General features: G+C 39.2%; 1 protein-coding gene across 1 annotated transcript; it reads right to left on the reverse strand.

Annotated features, from left to right (window-relative positions):
* Positions 1-385: 385 nt before the first annotated feature.
* Positions 386-17,149, reverse strand: LOC139732950 (EH domain-containing protein 1-like). The gene is made up of 2 exons (XM_071643785.1): positions 15,930-17,149; positions 386-5,532 (listed from the first exon to the last, which is right to left on the reverse strand). The coding sequence occupies exons 1-2, from the start codon at positions 16,842-16,844 to the stop codon at positions 4,828-4,830; spliced, it is 1,620 nt and encodes a 539-aa protein (XP_071499886.1). The 5' UTR covers positions 16,845-17,149; the 3' UTR covers positions 386-4,827.
* Between the last annotated feature and the right edge of the window lie 1,738 nt (positions 17,150-18,887).

Consider the following 18,887-nt stretch of genomic DNA (forward strand, 5'->3'; position numbering starts at 1 on the left):
ACATGGCAATCAATTGTCATGGTACTTTAATACATCCTTGTTTAATATAACCATGGCATAGTAGGTCCATGTTATAAGGTTTCCCTGCACCCCATATTGAGGCAACTATGCAAAAACTCTTCAAAAATCACTTTTTTTTTCTTTTTTCTTTTTTGCAAAGAGTTATCATGTATGGGATGATCGGTGAGATATATGACATATACACAGCACACACGCACACACAATGCACAAAAGTACTGAATCACTGCAAAAAAAAAAAAGCATGACATAAGTAAATGCATGTGGGGTAAGCAGCATTTGAACCATACAATGTACCTGTTCAATTTAGACATATCAAACACCAGCCATCACACCAGCTATAAAGCACCACACAGTTTGGTAGGAGTTCAGTGCGACTGCTTAATGGCACTCCAATTTATTACATTCAGTGTTGTCATTTGATATCTACCTATTGGACAGCACAAGTTCAATGCCAATCTTAAAGAAAGGAAAAAAAATGACTTCTTAAACAACTTACAATTTTCGTTTACACTAGATTGATAGGTAAGCACATAGTACTTTCATGCTGCCATATACATTGTCACTATACCAACAAAAAATAAAGATCTTTGGGGACCTACTTTGAAGGGGTGATTTGTAAGGATATACACCAAACAGTTCATTCATTGTACATGTCAATAAATCCACAAAAGCCACATGCTAATAGTTGCCTACAACGATTCCATACATTCACTCGCAGGCAAAATCATTTCTTGTGTTGTTCTTTTCCCATTCCAAATCGCCAGTGCTCTGCCTCTTCGACACAGAGAGTTATACATTAAGACACTAGTATAATATTTAATTCACAGTGTTCTGCCATTGAATGCAAGAACCAGATACCAATGGCAATAATGGACCAATTTATGACGACTCTATCATGGCTGCATTAATTACCTGCACTCACTTGGGAACACTACGCTATAGATATATCTGGTTTATCTTAATTTTTCAAACATATACAATGTACAAGGCTACATTCATGGCAGCAAAGAACAAAGAACAAAAACTAAACGAGCAAGAAATAAGCAAAGTATGGTGTAGGAAGTCCATTTCACAGATTCAAGTCACAAATGAAGTACAGTACTTGTTGGTAGGTCTCACAGCAGAAACATTTATTGGTGGTGTGTAAATTCTTTATGGTACCTTAATACGTACACTCATACAGCATATCCTCCGGCAGCAAACTATTTGTGCCTGAAGAATCCTCACATCTCCACTGAGGTGTTCAAAATTCTGACTTGCAATGGTCAATTTCTTTCTCAATGCATGCTCTCTGTTACATTCTTAATTCCGTTCATCGGACACAACTCGGGCAGTCAAGAAATCATATTGCATTTGCATTCGTCTCCTGACCCTTTGCTCTGCAACAATAATGTTATATGCATACCTGCATCTATGAGTGTGTACTGGTACATAATATTAGTGGTGTACAATGTACCAATGTATTCTGTATGATCTATAACACACATGACTTCAATAGGGATCCGCACACTGTTGTAGCTTGTGACTTTCCGAGCATCTAACATTGATACACATACTTGAAATTTCATTTCAAATGAATGAAAAATTAATTGATTCCACAAATGCTGTTTGGAAACAAATGAAACAAACAAATAAACAGGAAACGATTGTCCAGCACGACCTGGAAGCACAGGAAATTTCAGGAACAAGTAGAGACCCTTATCTACATCTACTACACAGCACCAGATACTTCAATCACCAACAATCAATGTCATAAAACACTCTGCATTTAAAAGTTTGGGCTACATTGCCATCAGTAGAAATCCCTACAGATTGATGAGACCACAGTCTCTGTATTTAGTATGTAGACTATATCCATGTCAAGTGACAAATACTAGTACATGTAGTTTTAACTGTATTCAATTTCCGTGTAATTTTGCCTTGAACAAACTTCATGCAATTCATGGATCATGTGTACATGCTTATACCAAGTAAATCTTAATTCTTCATTTAAGCCTCAGTGCTACAATTCAAACAGTGTTACTTCAAGGCATCTTTACTAGACATTGTTGAATTCCTCTGCATACTATGTATCATTATGTGTAAACCCAGACTGTAAATCCAACCTCTCCCATACACAGTACAGTACACATGGATGCTACAACAAGTTCACTAGCAATCTCCGTACAGATTGATGTTTATACATGTATACAGTATGTGAGCCACTATAATATTATTTCACAGAGTACTTATAACTTGCCTTCTACATCACAATGTGTACAGATTTCCATTGGGTAGCTCCATGAACAATACACACATACTTATAATAGCAGGTTTATTCATGAAAAAACAAAAAACAAAAAGAATAGGTATTTTACTGTAAATAGACACTCATACACATGTACAATGTATGTCAGGTAGATGATACAGCAACAATTATTCTTTAGTACTTTCTCGACATTTCAAAATGAGCTGTGATGTGCTTGACAATTACACCAAGATTCTCATACATGTACTTGACAGCACGAACTTTGTCAGCCTGCCCGGAAAAATTGAAAATTTAGTGTGTTTCTACGAGTGTGGCTTGATGGCAAATTTGGACAGAAATCAAAATTGGTCCCTGTGATTTTGCATACTTGGCAGGGTGCCTAATTTTGCCTTAACATGCCATCCACCGAGTGTATATGAAACCATGTTCCATTGAAGTACCACTTTCAGAACAGAAACCAATTTAAAAGCAATCTCCATTAACTATGAATAAAATGCATCAACGGCACAGAACTACATGATTGAAAAACGCAACTACAAAAAAGTGAAGAGCTTATGACTCTTTGACCACAGAACGGAAAAAGAGACAGTTTTATAATCTCAACAATCCCTCTCAACACAGGTATATTCCCTTCTTAGTACATAAAAAGATATGAAACATGTATTGCATGATTACATTTTAGGAAAGAGAAAATGCAGGCAAATCATTTGCTAAGACCTTCAGTCATGTCTATATAAACTCCATTACGAGATGTACAGAAAAGGGTAACTGAAATGAAGTTAGCTTGGAAGTTCCATTGTCATTATTGACCTTCACTTTTACTTGTAATACAATGTATATATATTAATATATACTTTTTTTTCTTTTTTTGAGGGGGAGGGTAATTTCACATTAACTTTGCTTGTGTCATTGTCCTACAGCAACGAACTTTAAATGGAATGGAAACAGTAGAATCACTGGTAAACTTGTGTGCATATGATAAAGACATGTTTTCTGTATTCCACACTTAAAATACATCGTAACTATAAATGTCTTCGAGAGAGTGAACTGCTTCTTTGCAATCATCACAATAAAGTGAGAGCAGCACACATCACATATTTTCTCCGCTTTTTTTTCCATATAGGGTTTTGAACTTAGAATGAGATGTGCTGAGCTGGTTTTCAAGGATGATATGCCCCAATGTGATTACTGCACGGGTAGTGTGCATTGAGCAAAATAGAAATGCTCCAACCCATATATTCTTGCCCATTTGCGCAGTTCAAAGACAAGTTCACGGTCCCTGCCATACCCTGACATGCACCATTCCACTCTTTGCTATAAGCACTGGGTTTAATACACACAGCCTTTTTTTTTTTTTTTTAATACCGTAGTCGCAAGGCAGTGGAGTTTCTTACCGCATTGCCAGGCCTGCCCTATATCTACGTGCAACTGTACCGCAAGTACACTGTATCTTCACATCACTGCTCTTTTGGCATACGTATGGCGAAGATTGCAGCAATCATATTTGTCTTGTCTGATCAAGTGCTTGGCTTTCATTCATTCAGCTCCGATGTCCCGCCATGTAATTGTTACAATACCAGTCATCATTAACCAATGCCTAATCACTCCTTACATGTAGACATACATTTGTATTTACCTAACCCTCCTATGACCAAAACAAGTACTGAGTACCTTCAACACTGCCAAGAAAAGAAAGTCATAAAACAGATAAAAATATCTCTATTCATATATCTATGTGGTAAAAAGTTCACTAAGCAGACATGAAATCTATTTTCTATTTTCATTTACATTGTGGAAACAAATAGTCCCAATTACAGATTCAGCACAGAATGCATGATCTACTGTACCGGGTACATATTCTTTGTGTTTTCTCTTTCTTGCCAAACTTTAGTTATTTTATAACAGGATATTGCGCACGCATGCTTATCTTACCAATAGCTCGGTGGCATAGAAATGATCAATGTTACAAAAATGCACCTCGTCAAAATGAGATCACAAGATCAAAAGAGAGTCTCACAGTCTACCAGGAGTGCCATGTCAGGAATGAGGAAAGGGCGGGGGAGGTGCTCGTGACAAATGTGGGTACTGGTAGACAGAACAGTAGAAGAGACTATACAAAATAAGCCATTTCTGGGGGCCTGTGCTGAACCGATTCCTCTAACCATCTCCCTTTCCCTCATCGTCCCGACATTTCTGCAGCGTGCAAAGACAAGCAAACTAGTGACATGACTGGTTCTCTCTAAACCAGTGAGAAACACCTCGCCTGATAAGCATTAGGTACCGGAAGCAGATCGCGCAAACTGGTCCCTCAAACAGCAGCAGCAGCAACAGTAATTTGCCAAATATTGTACACTAACAACTTCATACATTTGAACAACCTTCACTCGACCAAATCTACCACATTACACAATATCATCTCAGAATTTCCGCCTTCAAATCACCCCAAAGAATTTCGGGAATTAACTTATTTGGTAGAACATATATACATTGTACTGCTCGCAAATAGAAAATATGGGATACACATAATATTTCATAATCATTATCACAAACTTTTAACCTTAAAAAGTGGGCACACCACTGAAGCCTCGCTTGGACGGGGGCACTAAATGCGACGGCAGTTCTGCTGGGAGTTCATGGCCCTCCAGCTTGACGTTGATCAAGTGCATGGCCAGGGCAAACTCCTCCCGGTCGAATTTACCATCCCGATCCACATCAGCCAGCGTCCATATCCGTTTCAGCATGGTGTTGGGGAGCTTGGACTTGACCATTTCCGGCTTGGCCACCGTCCCCGAGATCTTGCCATCGATGGGGCCCAGTGAGTCGAAGATGGCGGCGTACTTATCCATGTTGTCTTGCACCACCCACTCCTGAATCTCGTTCTTGCCGAAGTCGGCCCCCTCGCCGTAGCCCGTGTGGAAGGGACCCTGCTCCTCGACGAAAGCCCCGCCCCTGACCAGCTTGGTCTTGTCGATGGCCTCCTCCGTGGGAATCATCTGCATGAGGCGGGTCATGTCGTGGGCCAGCATGTTGTCCACTTTCTCGATCATGCGCGGCTTCAGCGCATGGAATTTGGTGAAGTCCAGATCCTTGAGGACTTCTCGCATGCGTGCCAGGGAAGGGAAATCCCCAGGAGAGATCTGGTAGGTGCGCTCAACCTCTTTGTACACCTCGGGCAGGTTGTTGATCAATTCCTTCTTCTTGGAATCCTTGCCAAACATGGATGGCATGTCACGCTTCAGAATGCTGATGATGTATGCATGCACCTGCATGTTATGAAGACAAAACAAGAAGAGGGAAATAAATGATTTACAAGTTTACTGATGGCTTTGAGGAAACATCAAAAATACAATGATGTATATTATGCTCCATTTGCAATGTTTTTACTTCACAATCATTACTTAACACTGAATTTCACCCCAAATACGTACCAACACATGTACACATTGATGCACATGTATGGGCTCCGTGAATGCAGTAATGTCAGTAGAACACATCAGTAAAATTTGAGAAAAATCAGAGAATCCATTCAAAAGTTATTAATTTCGAAAGTTTTGAGTAAATAAATGTGCCATCATCACTGGATAAGATGGCTGTAACAATGAAGTGATGTCACAGTAGAAGAACATCGTAGAAAAATTATAAAGAGAATTCTACAATGTACATATTTCATTCTTTCTTGCATAATATAATTAAAGAGCTCACGATTAACCAATGACATACAAGTTGTACGCCAGTAATAAACCAAGGGAGCATATGAGATATGTACATGTACTGCTCGTAACAACTAACATTTTGTAGAAATCTCTTTATTATCTTAATATTCTGATATACTGACATTTGATGTACACAAGCTGTCATATCAAAACAAACATCGACACGTATTAAGAGATATAAAGCATTTCCTTCATCACTGGAGGAGGAGGCGAGACCATTGTATATTAGGCCCCCCCAAAAAAAGTTCAATAATTGCTACTGCTGTATCGAAGGGGATTTTGTCCTGACATGAGGATGCCCTACAAATAAGAAACAAATAAGTTAATATTTTTGGTGAAATCACAGAAATATCGGGAGCGCATGACGAATCAGAGCCTGCGTTATTATGATCTATCACTGCCTCAAATGGCACAACCCAATTGGTACACAGCCCTGACTGAGCAAAAGTGTTACTACAATTTACAATGCTACAAAATTATCCTGTAAATTACAGTGTACATGTTTAACAGTTCAAGTTTATCTTGGCTTTTGTTTTTTTAATGTCTCTCTCTTTTCTCACTGCACTGCGACATTTAAGTTGGGACTGGGAAAACCTGGTCTCGGCTATCAATCAATTGATAACAATAATATTAATGATACTACTGCAACTAAAATCATACTGCTACTTTCAACTCATAACCTGAAATGTTTGTTGTCGCCCCATGCACTCTCCGCCATACTGTATCAACATTACCTCTCCTTATGCATCTGTACCATTTTAGACGAAAGATGAAGAATTGGGGGGGGGGGGGGGAGGGGCATAATTAGCCTCAGACCTGAAAGTCAGAGCAAGGTCACTGTCAACCCAAAAGCAATAGCTGGCTAGATTATCAATGATGTAGCTTGCACATACGAGCAGACTTTCCAAGCTTTACATTTTTTTTTTTGCTTGTTTTTTGTCAGAAAACACCGAGGATGATTGATGATGTCTCTGTCCATTGATGACATCCTACATGTACCTAAAACAAATTTCCACAAAATCTGTCTAAGATTGTCATACAGTTGTATGTGGCTGTCAGTGTGCACACCTCAAATGTGACCTAAATGCCGCTGAATCCATAGTATTTGTGGGGTACAATCATAACAATGAGATTTACTTATTCTTGTAGTCAGTAGCTTCAGCATACTTGGTAATCACCATTCACATTAGAATACTGCATCACAGCATACACGTAAATGACATGATGAACTAACAAATAGAATCAAAACATGACCGTTGCACATTTTGTAGTTTATTCACTGATCCAGACATTAGCATTGCACCAAACTACTACCAAGGTACTTGTTTAGGCTCTTGTTCAAGTTTGTAGTTCTAGATACAGGGAAGAAGAAATAATAAAATAAGCCAATTTCCTGCAATCAGGGCAATTCCCCTAGGTCCTACAGGGAACCTCTGTCCCTGTGAGATTCCTATCACTCAGAGTGATTAAAAAAAAAAAAGTTTAATTTCACTTGATCATTTTAAAGAAACAGGTAGAAACACACACACACACACACACACACACAAATTCATGTAACAAGCACGAGGAACAGGAATAGTGGCATGACAAGCAGCATGCATTCGTAACTGGACCTGGAATTTGGTTCCAGTGGGCTCCAGATAGACTCTCAGATTCTTGTGCATGTGTATACTGTATGTGTGTGTGTGTGTGTGTGTGTGTGTGTGTGTGTGTGTGTTTATGAACATTTTGATTACTTCACAAAGGACTTGAATTCAATGCCTTTAAATTATTCAAATTCTTAAAGGTCCCGTTTACCTTTGGGAGCAGTGATTAAAAAAATGTTAAAGATATCACAATTAATGCATACATGTATGTACTTTGTAGGTCAGTTGTATCACAAAACATCCCACCATATAACATTTTCGCAATAAAGCCTAAAGCATAAGTAGATATCACTATTTTTCTCAATAAACCATAACTGTAGACGGATTTGTCTGGAAACATTTTCATTATAACTAGAATATTGTTCACATTTTTTAAACATGTAATGTATGTATCTAACAATTTACTTAACATCAATTACACTATGTAGTTCAAATCTTTACACTGGTTGTTTCTATCCCTATTGTTGTAACTCACATTTTACAACTATTTTGAAGCACTAATGCCGGATTTTTGCTTCATCTGCAAATAGTAAATTATGCCTTTAAGAGGACAATGCAACTATACTAATGGAGAGACTTTACAACTAGAATTTTATACCCTACCATTAAATAAATTGTAAATGCATAATATTCTTCAAAGTATGAAATACATGTAGTTCGTTATACCCAATACTGTACGAGCTGAAATTTTCACGGTGGTTTTATTTTCGCGAATTCCGCGAATTGCCTTTGAACTGCAAAAATAACAACACGCGAAAATATTCAACGCGCAAATAACTACGCCGAGTTAGACCCTTGCAACTGCGAAATTAACAACACGTGAAAATGTCCTCCAAGTAGCAATTCGCGAAAATATCTGTACGCGAAAATTTCAGCTCGTACAGTATAAAATCATTTGGTTCAACAACAACCCCAGAGTGAACTGCAGTAGAAGGGGCATTGACTATGTAAAAGACAAATAAAGAATGATTTCAATAACACTTTCTGACAGTTTCTTCACTGGGAACCAGATGGCCCATATGTACAGTTTGATTGCAAGACAAGTACAATTTGTGTCATGGGTTTTTTTTTTTCCAACTATCTCTTCCGTCTACACCTACAGGGTATATGTAAACCTTAATATCATTTGTCGGGCTGGCGACAGTACTATTTCCTGTGACATAGAATACATGTATACACTTGTACTCACATCACAGCCTGCTCACAGGTTTTGGGGGAACTCACAAGGCGAAAAATGTTGCACACATTTTCTCTTCCTTCTATAGTCATATCAATACACATGTATCAATACATTACATCTTTATGTATCATGTTTTCAGGTAGGATATAAAATAATAAATTTATAAAAAGACAAGATGATACCTCAATTTCACCCACTAACTGAACCAAGGAGCTATCATGTACAGTACATGAATTGCCGTAAACCCCGTACACAGATTAAATAGCATCAGATTGAAATACAAGTAGAATACTCTTCTCTCTCACTTCCGACACTAAAACCATGGAGCTACTATGAAAAACAGTCCCACCACACTCTCATGAAAAACAAGGATACAGAAGAAAAAAAAAAAGAGGAAAAAAGGGGTCAGTTCAAGGCAATAAAATTGTAGTCTTGGAGGACACTCTTCTTCCCAAGAGGCAACGTGAGACTATTGGCTACAGGAACTCATTGCTGGAATTTGGCAATGAGTCAGCACTTGACTATTCTATTTTGATCCATGTGGCACAGAGACGTCAGCACATGGGCGAGAGTCACCGGGTTGTGAAGTGCTTGTGTTGAGATATAAAGATGTGGGATATCCAAGAACTGATTGCGCGGTGAGCAAAGTTCATGATACATATTGTTCATAATAATGTATGATGTGCCTCCCCATCTATGCAGTAGCAAAATATCTAGTGTATTAGGTCATGAGAGCATTTTCTCGGTACACACCAGAGATTATTATTGAATATGACAATAGCCTGTAAATATGGCTACCACTAAATGCAGTCACGCATTATACAATCCAACAGGCAAAGTCCACTTCATGGCACACTACAATGCAAAATGCAATTCAAATGTTCATGTATTATCTTGCAAGTTAGTGGAAGAAATACTGTATTGATTACTGTAAATATTTACTGAATACTGATTCACTAGATGGGAGGAAATGTTTTCTCTGGTCAAACTAAAATAGAAAAACAAAGCCTTTGTGAGATCTGAAGATTCTCACAATAGACACACCAAAGGAAAATTTAGGAAGATTCCAGTTTGGTACTACAGCCGTAGTATTCTCATTGATAATCATATTGTGATCTAGCCTGTAACTATGGACCTACAATGTTGTAGGTCCATGCATTAAACTGTCTACAAAAAGGAACAGTGAAACCAGTTAGCCAACACCACATTCCATTTTGCTTACAATGTTGTATGACAGTAAGGCTGCGTTCATGCGAAACTAGAATTGCGTTTCTAAACACGTTTAGTCGCTAAACGTGTTTGGTTGCGTTGCGTTCATGCGATTTTTCCATTTAAACGCGTTTCAAAACGCCGATCTGAAACGCGGAAAATAGGGCGTTTTGAATCATGATTCAGCCAGAATCACGATCGCAGAAACCGCATGAACGCAACCGTGATTTCAATCATGATTCTATGACGTCATTGTGCGTTGTGCGCATGCGTGTCTCGAGGGGTATCCCACAGCTTCTTGCTCTGTTCGCGTGCTTGTGTACGTCTTATGAATCGTGTGTTTTGGTACCATACTTGCACTTATTTGTTTACATCAACGCCATACACCGATTCTATGCTAGTATCTAACGTTAGCTGTTTAATATAATAATACATGTAACTAGAGATTGTAATTTGTCATCACTGACAAATTAAGGTGATCCGATTTTTTTTAATCAATGATTCGAGTCTTGATAGTGCAAAGTCTCAGCTACAACATAAAATCTGAGAGAAATTCACCGAAGCATAAGTAAGATAGTGCTCGATAAAGAGAGTCATGTCAATTTTCACACCTAAAAAATTCCCTCCCATAGAGATAATACGTCATAGCGAAGATAGAAAAAGAAGTACATATGACCTTTGACCCCACTTTGCACAGACAAGATGGCATCTGAGCAAAAAGTGATTATTTTATGAAATGATCCCTGTAACATGGTCTTTACGTGTGCAAAATATGGGAAAGATAAGACATGTATTCACCAAGATACAGGATGAAACATCTATGACCTTTGACCCTAATTTACATACCCAAGATGGCGTCTGATCAAGTAGTTGTTATCTTATGAAATAATGTACGTGACATGAACTAAACATGTGCAAAATATGGTGGTGATAGGGTATGTTTTTCTTGAGTTATTGCACATAAAGTTGTAAAAAGAAAGAAATATTACAATACATCGAAGATAAGCTTTAATTTCAACCAAGTTTTTTCACGTGATCCCGACAACGTATGAAAAAACGAAGGGCACACTTACGATAGCCCTAGGTCTCAGCTACAACATATTAAAATCTTAGAGAAATTCACCGAAGCATAAGTGAGCTAGTGATCGATAAAGATAGTCATGTCAATTTTCATTTCCATAAAAATTGCACTCCCATAGAGATTACACGTAAACTGGTCAAATTTGACAAGGTTACCTTCAATCCATTTTTTTTGAGGTGATGTCGTCATCTAATCAAAATTATGTGATTATATTTATGAAAGAACATTTCATAAGCTACAACATATTGAAATTTGGGTGAAAATTGGCTAAGGATAAGTGAGATACGCTCGAGTAAACTTGAAATTTGATGACGTCATTTTGAAAATTTACTCTTTTTACTTTATTAAGAAATTTGATATCTTTTAATCATTTTGTCAGCATAGCCAGCCCATGAAATGACATGTACAACTCATTAGCTTTTAGAATATGTCAAGAAAATGGGGGGTCGCCGTCCATCCTGACGAGTAAAATCCGATTTAAAATTGGCGGTTTTTTGGCATAGTTGCACTGTGTATCCCCATTGACGCACGCGCGGAATTTTGAATTTGACGGGCCCGTATGACGTCATATTGAATCGGATCGACTTGAAACTTGGTAGAAATATTCCTTGACATTTTGGACATCCGATCCGTGTGAAAAAATTGAAAATTTCTATTTCATATTAGCTGTGCGTGCGAATATGTGCGCGCGCGTACGCGTCCGTCCAATTTTTTCAATTTTTCAAAAAATGCTCCAAATGGTCTGAAACGTGTGCAAAAAAATTTTGAGCTCGATTTGAGCATACAAATATTTCAACGCGCGCGTACGCGCGCGTTTTGAGATAAAAATGAATTTTGAGAATATGGGTAGAATTCCCTTGACTTGAAATATATGTGACGTAAATTTCATTGAAATATTCCATTCCATTAATGAGATATGCATGAAAATGTGTTTTCATATAATGACGTCATAGTGACGTCACGGTCGACTGTTCACTATGATTTTACTTGCGCTGTCGTCTTTGCGACATAATACATATATGGTATAAGTTTGACATTGAGAGGCAATGCACTTTCTGAGCTAACCTCTGCACAACTTTTGAGGAGAAATAAAGAAAGAAACAAAGAAAGAAGAAAGATTCAGTACAGATACAGAAGGTGATCCGAGAGGATACTCGGATCACCTAATTACTCTCCGATTGAGTTGATAAAAGTAATGCCTGCAGCGCTGTGTCTACCTAGGGAAACGATTGGAGAGACGAAGAATTAGGATTATTCCCTTCTGTGGGCAGAGCCTGAATTCCACACCTTAGTACTGGAAAGTATTCACTGAAATTAAAACGTAAAGGCCTATAATAACTGACTGATCAGTTGGCATAAGGAGGTCTGGCTCGAGTTGCAGAAACTGCGCAGTGCGCTGCGCAATGGCAAAGGATGAGCAGAGCCAGAATCAGCATTGCGAAAGCCCGCATGAACGCTCTTCCGCTGAGACCGTGATTTGAAACGCCGTTTTGAATCATGATTCATGTTTGTGATTCTGGCTATGAAATTCGCATGAACGCGGCCTAAATGTCAAGTCCATCACTTTGTTAAGCTTACACTGTACAACTGAGTTATGTGCAGATGTATAAATTTAACAGTTTCAAAACTATACTACCCATTGTAAGTCCTTGAGGAAAAAAAGTGCCCTAGTCTGATGATTGATACAGGTCTGGCAGACCTCCTATATTACAGGAAACAAAACTCCAAAAGGGCGTAGTGCAAAGCAGCATATTGATGCATGTGCATGTGCAGAAAGCGTTATAATACCGGTACGTGTTTGATCGGTTTTGAAATGTCTCAGCTGTGCTGGGAAATGGAGTGAGCAACCTTCTCACAACCTTCTCAAGCGACTTCCTGCCTGAGTTGGTTGGAAAAACAGAGGGCCAGGGGTATTAGAATGAAGGTTTCTCAAGATGGTACTGTGCATGGCAAATTCACAAGTAATTTGCATAATTTATGCTAATGTCTGAATCAATGATACTTTGTTATGGTGGGGAAGCAGAGGAAGATGGAGGCAAAAATCTAAGTTTTTACCTGAGCAATGAAGTAAAATTGTCATGAATTGCAACATGCAGACTGTAATCTTCATTAAAAAGTCATTAATGCCACTAACATACTGATTCAACAAACTTGTGTGCTTGATTCTTTTTCTACATATATTTCATACAAAAGCAATTTTGATGAGACAAAGCCATCCTACATTTGTATGACCTCCCCTTCCTTTCATCATGGACCTACAGTAGGTCTATGCTTTCATCAAATACCAGGAGTCAAAGAGCACCTCATGCACACACACACACACACACACACACATGAAGACATCACATTAAATTCCAGAATAGAGTAAATGTACCGGTAACCATATCTTCGCTTGATAGCCATGTACATTTTACTACACACAGTGTCACTGTATGCAATATGGGACATGTGCAATGTACAAGAAGTGCACTCAGCCGAGAATGTACCTGGGATATACAGTATCAGGCATGAGATACATAATAAAAACTGAACCTGTGGCCATTTGTTTATTAATCACCAAATGGTTGATGGTTGGGATCAAATGCTTGCATACAGACAGGATTGCCCGCACTTGTTGAGGAGATGTGACATATTATTATGGTAATGACAATTACCAGTTTACAACTTAAAGGCCAGTCTCTAGGCAGAGGTGTCGGGTATCAACCCCCAATACTACAATCTACCACTAACTCATACTGACATGCATGTATCATGTGACATCAACATCAATCTCATTAAACATAAGAACCTGTAAGCATTTACAATGTACAATGTATAGTATACATTGTATTGCTTGAAATAATGGCTTTGGGAAAATGAAATTAAAATTGTTTACAAGTTTTGGCCTCCTTGAATCAATACTAATTATGATTCAATTATGTTTGATGTTCATCTCTGCTTGCCATGGTGCTAAGAAATGACAGTTAAACAAATACTGCACATGCCATATTATCACAATGATGACTCTCTACCTTTTTTTAATAGTGAAACAGTGTTCAATCTTGCCTGTATTCCTCATTTTCCTTTCTTCGTTTTGTCTCTTTTTTCCCTTTCTTTTCACTTGACTGATTTGGATGAATAAATCTTCTTTCAATGACATTGGGCATTCAACCAAGCACAAGGGTACATTGTAATACAAAAGTGTATAATATGTGCTTGCATGTATGCACACACAACAACTCACTTGGTCTGCCAAAGATTTTTCATCTCCAGCATCTGATATGCCTTTGTACACACTTACAATGAGAAATATTTTCACACCTCCACACACAAGCAACATGAACAGCAAGTACTATTGCATGTTCACACCTTGCTTTCTAACACAATCAACACCCAGACCTAAGTGTATAATCCTTAAAGAGTCTAACAATCCACTGGTGACTGGTAATTGAGTTCTTGTACACATGATGACTCACAGTCTGTCTTTCATTCTTTCTTCTTCCATCTACATGTATATCTTAACTTGCCCTCAGGCTTACATTCTCAGGATGTTGAAGCAATATCCAGTGAATTACCTTGAATTTACCTTGAAGTGCCACACCTCCATCTTCACGTAGATAGATTGCAAGTGTGGCAGGGTTTAGGGAGCTTTTTAGCCCATTAATAACCCAATTTAGACAATTTCATTTTGAAGGTGAGGAGTGTCTGTGACTGGATGACATCTTCTGGGAGTTCATTCCAGCTGTCTACCACTCGTTGGCTGTAGAAGTGTTTTCTTACGTCCAGTCTAGGACCTTCTAGGACAGGTCTTTGCAAGTTTCTGGGAATGTCCTCGGGTACCTTGATATATTGTTTTCTGGAAGATGGAATTTGGGTCGATGTTGTCTAACTGTGTTATGATGCGGTACGCTTGAATGAGGTCGCCCCTCTTCCTTCTGACTTCCAGAGTGTTAAGGTTGAGTCTTCTGAGTCTGATTTCATAAGGTAGATCTTTTAGGTTGGGGATGAGTTTAGTGGCCCTAGCCTGCACTTTCTCCAGTGTTTTCTTGTCTTTCTCTAGGTATGGACACCAGGCCTGCATACAGTAATCCAAGTGTGGTCTGACAAATGATTTGTAGAGTTTTAGGATAACTTCTCGACTTCTGCATTGAAAGCTTCTTTTGAACATTCCCTGGACTCTGTTTGCTTTTTTTTGCGGCTGCTGCACACTGGGTGGAGACTTTGAGGGATTGGTGTATCAGTACTCCAAGGTCTTTTTCCTCTGGTGTTACTCTTAATGTGGCATTCCCCATGTGGTAGGTGTGATGTGGGTTGTGGTATCCCACATGCATCACTCCACACTTGTCAGCATTATACCTCATTTGCCACCTTCCAGCCCATGAGTGGAGTTAAGTTTTACACTACAGTCCTACAAGGTCATGGAACATGGTACAGCTGTCAGGGATCAGGGGGGTGGGAGAATATCATTCATATCAGAAACCCAGGGATTCTTTAGACAGTTCTACTCCTGTCTCATTCCTGCTTGCATGTGGAAATTCTGGACAAATCATGTTACCCAGTACATCAATAATGGATGGATATCCGGATATGAGACCTTGTTGAACAAATTCTGATCGCGATGTTGAGTATTACTGTCATTTCAGAGTCAGACCCCAACCAAATGCAAAATGTCAATGTAAAATGTCTGAAGAATTGAGTGTGTGTGTGTGGGGGGGGGGGGGGGGGGATGCCTACTACTGTACACAGTACAGTAGTAGGCAAACCAGACCTAAATTGAAGTTGAACCTACCCTACAAGTCCTTACTAAAACGATAGATTTGCTGATGAAATCGATAGTAAATTTTATACAAACCTTTGCCAGTCTTGCTCTCTTGATGAGATCATTCAGCTTCCTCAGAGCTGCATTCCGGGGAAGACTCTGCAGGTCCTTGAACAGGTCCATCTCCTCTGCCTCAAACAGCGCTCTGTTCATGTCATAATGAAGCTGCCTGTCCCAGAACGAGCCGATGTAAACTCTGGATACCTCTGGTGTGTTGATCACTTTACCGAGGGACCACATGAGAGCCCCATACACCCTCATCAACTGCTGATGATCTACCATATCTGACTTGTTCAGGACGATGCGGATCTTGTCATCTTGGCCTTTTAGTGCCTCAATGGCTCTCCTGAATTCATCAGAAATGTCCAGTTTATGTGCATCAAAGAGGAGAATGATCCTGTCCGCGCGCTCTGCGAACCATTGCAAGACGGCTACAAAATCGTAGCCACGATCAAGCCTCTGCTTCTCTCCAGATAAGATGCCAGGAGTGTCGATGATGGTGATGCTATCCAGCACTGGGCAATTGGTCAAAGAGCACTGGAATCGATTGAGGAATGCATTTCCAAATTTTTCCATCTTCCGAAATTGCCGCTTGGGATCAACGACCAGCGCATTTCCTGGTATGACCTGGTCAGCCTCCCCTTTCATGACGGCGATAAATCGATCTGTCGTCGGCTCTGGACCAACCCTCATTCCGGGGAAATCTTGTTCTAACAGATATCTAATGAAGGTGGTCTTACCTGTCGAATACTGCCCCACTAGGAGGATCAGGGGTTTGGCCGTAAAATCGGCCTCATCGAGAGACGGTGAGTGGAAATCATGAAACCGGTATTCATCTTCTAGAGGAAATATTATCTTCCTGTACAAGTCTTTCAGCCCGTCTACGACATTGCTGAAAACCTGCGGCTGCTTGCGCCGGTTTTCGTCCTTGTTAAGCCAGCTGAACATCTCGATCCTGATCAAGCAGTCTCACACAGGGGGAAAATAACAATTTAAAGTTGCGATGGCACCAAACTGACTGTGATAATACCGTTGTGATGTGATTAATGCCGAAGTATCGTGCTCATCATCAACTAAAACGTCCTCATTGCGGGATTCGCCTTGTGAAGAGAGTACGCCGATGCCGAGTACCCGTACCCGTGACGTGTAGGCCTTGTACCACTACCTACGTACTATCACTGTATGTAGTAAAACTAGCGCTCAGCTCAACGGAGTGTTAGCAGCTGCACAGCGGATCATTCGATGTTCTAGCTGGCAGTGGAGTTCGCGATCGCGTGGCGGTGTCATATCTCCGCCGCTGGATGGCGCCGGCGAGGGCTTCGCACACACATTATACATGTACACGGAACAGGCATTTCGTGTGACACACCTACAAGGTGTACGCTGGGCCAATGTCAACGAGAGTGCACAGCTTACTGAAAAGGCATCATCTCCAGTTGTGTGGACACCAGCGAAAGGTCGCGCAGGCGCACCGTTTAGCCAGTAGCCACGAGATGAACTCAGTCGAGTCACAAGAAAAGGGCGGTGTATCGGAAAAGTGTATGACCTCTTCCTGACACGAGAAAGCCTATAATATTGACATACTAAATGACAGTTATTTGACCTAAAGTTTGTCTACACAGAAAAAAAAATACTGCACTGATGCCTACATGCAGCATTTTACCGTAATTAGTGTCGCTTGATACCAAAACTTCTCGATAAGCAATACACAACAATATTACATAATCATAAAAAAAGAAGATGAATTATGTTCTTTCTCGTTTCTCACTTTTTATGTGATTTGCGCTGTTACTTGGAATAAATCTAGTTACCATGACAGTATCTTGCCATATGTTTTCAGTTATCCTACCTGCTGTAAAACAACTTATTGTAACTGGAAGTTGGAATATAAAAAAACATATAATTTGATATTTTTGTGATATTATTAATTATGTGGGAGATGCGTTAGATAGTAGTAGACTTTTACAGTCTCTGCATGACGAGAATCTTGGTTTCTGGGTGTTGACTTTGATTTTTTTAATGGAAACAAACTTGTCTTAGAAAAAATTAGAATATATTTAGTGCACTAGCTGCTGAGTTTCTTGTTTTCTCCAGATTGAATTCCGTTGTGTCTGCTCAATGCTATATGGGGATCGGCTGTATCATCAAAACAAACAATTAAACTTTAAAAAACCGACGAATTACTATATACAAGACAGTATGCAGTGCCATGTATTGACTGACGTATTAACCTACAATTCAAAGAGACTTGGTAGAAAGCTGAATATCAATTATCGATTTGAATCAAGGATCCATGGATTCCCCGGACAATGTTATTGGCAGCAATTCTATCACCTCAAACATTAGCACTGATTAATTCCTTTCGTGCCAATGACTCAAATGTGCACAAATTTTGCACACAAACTTATGAAGAGGTAATTAATGTGACATGCAGAGGGTTAAACACAAGACATAAATACAACCACATTAGATCTCTCACTCTCCCTCCCTCCCCCTCCCCTCTCTCTCTCTCTCCATCTATATATATACTTGTAATCAAATTGTGGAGTTTTATCACAAACGAGATAACTTCATTCTTGTTAATTTGATTTAATTGATATCAAAGCTGCTAAAAACAAAGGAAATTATTTTAAAACAGATGATGTGATATTCTTAATCATAAAACTTCGAGAATATTCCTTGCTATGTAATCAGTGAGGTTTCACTGGAGAAGTTTAATTTAGCTCTATATCTCATGATGGATTTAATCTAAAATGTTTGAATTCCGTTTTGCTATCAAACTCTTCAGAATTATATTAAGCAAAATATATACACCAAGAGCCGCTGTATTTGAAATGATGGGTTCCGAGGTGACAAAAAAAAAAAAATCGATACTAGCTTTGGTTTTTGTTTGCATAATGTAATATTATGCAGCACAGACGATCATGTAGTATATAACCGCCCGCATGCAGTGGACGTGACAAATCAGGAAACATGAGTTCATTCATGAAG

The sequence above is a fragment of the Diadema antillarum genome, unplaced genomic scaffold (genome assembly GCF_040938485.1).
Source record: "Diadema antillarum isolate AM-2024a unplaced genomic scaffold, OU_Dant_1.0 seq00000456_RagTag, whole genome shotgun sequence".
Lineage (NCBI taxonomy): Eukaryota > Metazoa > Echinodermata > Echinoidea > Diadematoida > Diadematidae > Diadema > Diadema antillarum.